Raw genomic sequence first — 6,291 nt, forward strand, 5'->3', positions numbered from 1 at the left:
AAGTTCTTCTGGTTCAGGTTGGTATCCGAACATACCAACCCTTGTGGAACTGTGTACTTCTTTTGTACTAGAACTTTGTCTGGAACAACTTTTGGTCTTGCTAACAATGAAAGTTTGTTTCGTCTTTTGGTACAAAAGTTTCTGTCAGCTTGTCATCTGGAATTGGTTCCAACAAACCTTTCTCGAAAAGAATGTTTACAGCTCTGACAATGTTGCACTTACTTTTACCAAAGAATGGGTTTGTAAGACTTTCGTTCAACATGAAGTGGTTGTGGACAATTACAATCTTCAACCATGGTAAGTCTTTGTCAACAACATAGTCGTCATGTGAAGAACCTTTAGCTGTAGGTATGTTGACTCGGATATTGACATTTGCCAACGGTGCAATTTTTGCCAATTGACCTCTGAGAATGTACCTTGTCTTCACACATGACTCAAGATACTTCATCTTCTCTTCTGAACAAGACCAGAGTTCCTGAGACATGTAAGAATGCAAGGTTCGTTGACAATTGTTTCAATTGAATTGTAAATTCCATACCTTGTCAAGTCAATGTCAGACTTATTTATGAACGGGAAGTATCCAGCATGTTGTCTGACTGCTTGAGGGTTAGGTTGGTACCATTCGAACTTGACACTTGCAATTCCTTCAATTGCATTCAAAATGTCTGAGTCGGAGTCAACCATTTGTTCTCTCTTTGTAGTCTTGAAAGCGTCAAGAAGTTTTGCGGCTGTTTGTTCATTGCCATGTGCATAGTAAATGTGACCATCCAAATACATTCTGTTTCTCCTCTGGTAGAAAACATATTCTGGGTCAACTCCTGTGTTCGCGTCATCTGCATAAAGTTGTTTATATCCCACTTCAGGGTTTGTATAAAACTCTTTCCATCTCATATTTGCATACCATGGTGGCAAACCTAACGCAGCGTCATTTGACATGGCAGTTTGCATTTGTACATCTGTTGGCACTTGACCATAGTTTGCCATTGCAGTTTGTATTCTAACTTCATTTGGAATATTCTCTGGGTTTGGTTGTCCAGGTTGCTGTGCATTCGCTAAGTTCTGTGCGTCCATTTAATATTAGATAAAAATATCTCTTACGAGTACATATGCTGAACATTTGCAGGCATTGGTTCATCTTCATATTCTCTGTACTTTTCTGCCACGTCAAATAAATAAATGACACAATGGAAAAAACTAAAACAAGTAGTCCTATTTCAAACCACATTTACTTACTAATAAAATTTCTTTATTGTGACACTTTCTCCAGTTTATAGGACCTTTCTCATATTCTATCTTGTCATATATAAACTCATAGTCATGTATGTCCTCTAACCATCTCATAACGGTTTCCAAACCACTTTTATCGATGTAAAGTAAAAGCATGGATGGTTATGTATAACGTCTAAAGTTTCTAAAGAGTCTCTCAAAGTCCAGTCTACTTGGTATTGAAAATCCATGTGTTATAGAACGGCGGTCCACTATAAAGAAAACATTTTCCTTGTCTTTATATTTTTCATACAACTCTGTCCAATGACATCTCACAAACTCTATACCCTCAATATATTTTTCTATGTCCTCTTTGAAAAACATTTGTATAGTTAAGATATAAAACTTTTGACATAAGTGTTTCAATGTCATGAACTCTTATAGCACCACTATATAATAGTCTAGCAGATATACTATCCCAGTCTATATATTCTGCTTTTTTTCAAAACCTCTCTCACAATATTTTTCTTATCTAATGGTATACGTTCCATCTTACCTATAGGTATCTTTTCTTTTAACTCTTTCAATATATTGTTTGTGTCTGGAATATGTTTGAGACGGTCCATATAGTTGTCGAAGTCATTGCATATAATCTTTGAGTCAGGAAATACGGTATGACATAAATGGGATATATAGAAACTTCCACCGAACAATCTCCAAATGTTAGACATTCGGTAGTTTTCTTAAGTTCTCTCAATATAATATCTTTACATCTACTCTTATTTCCAAAGAACGGTAACGGTGGTTTTGTAAAATTCATTTATATATAATAATAAAAATTTTACCCGAAAAGTGACAAAACATGAAAACATATATAATTTGTGAAAAGTGACACAAAAAGTGACGCCATTAATATGATGTAAATAACAACGGTTTTTGGTTTTGTCACCGGCTGGTCGGCTGGGGTTCGGTCCTCCTCTTGGGTCTTGGGCAAAATTTCTTATGGCTAGAGGGGCAACGCCCCTGGAAGCCCCACTCACGTGACTCATTTAGCATTCAGAATATCGTTATGGAGTATTATTGATAAACCCTAAGGTCAGGTATGTGGGGCCTCCAGGCACTTCGTGCCTCTAGCCCTGAAGATGTTTAGTATAACTTTTGTCCGGACAAGTAAGGGTCTATCGTCGCTACAGGAAAAGTTACAGGCGTTTCCAAGGAAGTATACTTTGAGAAGCTTCTTCTGGGTCGAAAACATTATATAATGTGTCGCTTTTCACAAATTATATATGTTTTCATGTTTTGTCACTTTTCTGTCACTTTTCAGGAAAAAACATTTTTATTATTATATATAAATGAATTTTACAAAAACCACCGTTACCGTTCTTTGGAAATAAGAGTAGATGTAAAGATATTATATTGAGAGAACTTAAGAAACTACCGAATGGTCTAACATTTGTAGATTTGTTCGGTGGAAGTTTCTATATATCCCATTTGTGCCATACAATATTCCCAGACTCAAAGATTATATGCAATGACTTCGACAACTATATGGACCGTCTCAAACATATACAGACACAAACAATATATTGAAAGAGTTAAAAGAAAAGATACCTATAGGTAAGATGGAACGTATACATTAGATAAGAAAAATATTGTGAGAGAGGTTTTGAAAAAAGCAGAATATATAGACTGGGATAGTATATCTGCTAGACTATTATATAGTGGTGCTATAAGAGTTCATGACATTGAAACACTTATGTCAAAAGTTTTATATCTCAACTATACAAATGTTTTCAAAGAGGACATAGAAAATATATTGAGGGTATAGAGTTTGTGAGATGTCATTGGACAGAGTTGTATGAAAAATATAAAGACAAGGAAAATGTTTTCTTTATAGTGGACCCGCCGTTCTATAAACATGGGATTTTCATACCAAGTAGACTGGACTTTGAGAGACTCTTTAGAAACTTTAGACGTTATACATAACCATCCATGCTTTTACTTTACATCCGATAAAAGTGGTTTGGAAACCGTTATGAGATGGTTAGAGGACATACATGACTATGAGTTTAGATATGACAAGATAGAATATGAGAGAGGTCCTATAAACTGGAGAAAGTGTCATAACAAAGAAATTTTACTAGTAAGTAAATGTGGTTTGAAATAGGACTACTTGTTTTTAGGTTTTTTTCCATTGTGTCATTTATTTATTTGACGTGGCAGAAAAGTACAGAGAATATGAAGATGAACCAATGCCTGCAAATGTCCAGTATATGTACTCGTAAGAGATATTTTTATCTAATATTAAATGGACGCACAGAACTTAGCGAATGCACAGCAACCTGGACAACCAAACCCAGAGAATATTCAAATGAAGTTAGAATACAAACTGCAATGGCAAACTATGGTCAAGTGCCAACAGATGTACAAATGCAAACTGCCATGTCAAATGACGCTGCGTTAGGTTTGCCACATGGTATGCAAATATGAGATGGAAAGAGTTTTATACAAACCCTGAAGTGGGATATAAACAACTTTATGCAGATGACGCGAACAACAGGAGTTGACCCAGAATATGTTTTCTACCAGAGGAGAAACAGAATGTATGAGCTCCAGTTAAAGAATGCTATGGAACTCAACAGGAAACGTAAGAGACTAGGCGGACATTAGATTTTTACATATAGTAAAATGGGTTTCTTTGGAAGAATAGGAAACTTCTTTCGAAATGTTGGAAGAGGTATATGGAATGGAATAAAAACCGTAGGAAGAGGAATTTGGAACGGTGTCAAAAATATTGGTAAAAGAGTAGGTCAGTTCGTTGGTATTATACCTAAAGACCCTGAACCAGAAGAACAAGCCCCTGTTATACAACAGCCTGAACCTGCACCACAGTCTAGTTGGCAACCAAATCCAACACCTCAACCGTATTAAAAAATTATATTTTTACCGTTCGATAGTAGTTGTATATGAAACTAAGTTCTAAGTAAAACGCATGGTATAATGGAACTATTCTCTTTCTTCCATCTGTTGTAAACCATACTTGAAAGTCTGAAATACTTCCACTTGGTGGTTCGTATAACTTTGTAGGTTTTTCGTAAAAGTCATTTGCCAAGCATAAAAAAGAGTTTTGTGCACCAGAAAATGAAGCATGAACTATAATAGCATCTGAGTCGAAAACATTTTCATATGTTCATTAGGGTTTTCGACTTCATAAAAGTCCGGGTGTACTGGATATTCTGCAGGCTGATTTAACATCCTCATAAATCTATACCATGCCAAGTTGTTATATTTTGTAGAAATATAAACGTTTTTCCAAGGTCTTCTATTCTTATTGATTTTAACAGTTGCATTTTTCCTGTCATATATAATATCGAGATGGTACTCTCCCTCGTCAATGTTATACTGGTTTGCATATTCGATATAGATGTCGTTTATTTTTTCTTGAAAAGCTTGAAGAGTTGTTTCTAAGTTTACAAGCAAATTCACTTGTAAAAGTTTTCCCCGTTCAAATTTCTCATACGTACGTTTTTCTTTGTTATAGTATCGAACTTCAAAACCGACTGTAAATGGGAAACCATGTATGGCTTCTGAAATGAACTTCATTCTACGAAAGCCAATAGCTTTTGTGACAGATGGGTCTCTTAACCATCTTAACGGGTAGTCAAAACGATAGCCTTCATGCTTTACGGTCTCTGTCTCAAACTTTTGACCGACATTCGTAAAAAGTTCATCTAATGGTTTAGTTGTAGCAACTCTTGAATTTTCTTTTTCTATTGAAAGCATATTTTATCTAGAATAAAAATGTCAAATGAAACAGCGTCTATGAGAGAAATACAACACAACCGACAACTCATTATACAAGCTCTAAATAAGAACACAACAAACTTTTCAAACTATTCTAAGATATCTGAGTCATTGAAAGAAGGAAACTTAAAACTGACTTTAAACCCAATGACAGATGAGTTTCTGTTTCAAGACAATAAGAACCATACTGTTTGTATAAATCCAACAAAAGGAACTTTAAACGAGAAACCTATATCTGAACTTCTTTTGAAAGCAGATGTTGACAACAAAGCAGACAAAACATATGTAGACGATGCAATAGCAAAAGAAGAAGAAAGAGCTGACAAAGCTTATGCAACAAAAGAACATACTCATCCTGAACTAGCAGACAAAACATATGTTGACAATAAAATGTCAAGTGAAGTGACAAGAGCTGAAAACGAATATTCTAAAAAGACTCATACACATACCATTGCAAATATTGCAAACTTACAAGAAACCTTAAACAGGAAAAGTGCCGTTGGACATACACATACCATTGCAAATATTACAAACTTACAACTAACTTTAAACAGGAAAAGTGACGTTGGACATACACATACCATTGCAAATATTGCAAACTTACAAGAAACCTTAAACAGGAAAAGTGCCGTTGGACATACACATACCATTGCAAATATTGCAAACTTACAAGAAACCTTAAACAGGAAAAGTGCCGTTGGACATACACATACCATTGCAAATATTGCAAACTTACAACTAACTTTAAACAGGAAAAGTGACGTTGGACATACACATACCATTGCAAATATTGCAAACTTACAAGAAACCTTAAACAGGAAAAGTGACGTTGGACATACACATACCATTGCAAATATTGCAAACTTACAAGAAACCTTAAACAGGAAAAGTGCCGTTGGACATACACATACATCTTCTGAAATAACAGACTTAAACGTTAGCCTTGAAAATAAAGCAGATAAAACATATGTCAATGAAATATACCAAAGTTTAGTTGGAACAAAAAATATTGAAACTATTGTTGGTGACTTTTCTTTCAATGAAGAAAACAAATATTTTAGATGGCAGTTTGTACATTCCTTAAAAATGGTATACGGTATAAACTCATTCCGAAAAATAACAATGAAATGTATGTAAGCTATAAAAAGAACGATGGTACACAAGTTAAAGTTCCATTAGACAACAACTGCTACTTAAACTTATATGGAGACGAACAAAAGAAATATTTCCGAGTTTATGAAATGACAGATATGACATTGCCTGACCCAGCTCCAGCACCAT

General features: G+C 34.9%; 2 protein-coding genes across 2 annotated transcripts, besides 1 other annotated feature; both read right to left on the bottom strand.

The window, feature by feature from the left end:
* Positions 1 to 547: 547 nt before the first annotated feature.
* On the bottom strand, positions 548 to 1,071 carry TVAGG3_1032230 (uncharacterized protein; the record flags this gene model as incomplete). The annotated part of the gene is made up of 1 exon (XM_051255214.1): positions 548 to 1,071. A coding segment is annotated over one exon (524 nt), but the record flags the coding sequence as incomplete, so codon positions are not given.
* A 3,441-nt stretch (positions 1,072 to 4,512) lies between these two features.
* On the bottom strand, positions 4,513 to 4,989 carry TVAGG3_1032240 (uncharacterized protein; the record flags this gene model as incomplete). The annotated part of the gene is made up of 1 exon (XM_051255215.1): positions 4,513 to 4,989. A coding segment is annotated over one exon (477 nt), but the record flags the coding sequence as incomplete, so codon positions are not given.
* A 459-nt stretch (positions 4,990 to 5,448) lies between these two features.
* Positions 5,449 to 6,291: part of a mobile genetic element that runs on past the window's edge.

This window comes from Trichomonas vaginalis, chromosome I, assembly GCF_026262505.1.
Source record: "Trichomonas vaginalis G3 chromosome I, whole genome shotgun sequence".
NCBI classification, from domain to species: domain Eukaryota; phylum Parabasalia; order Trichomonadida; family Trichomonadidae; genus Trichomonas; species Trichomonas vaginalis.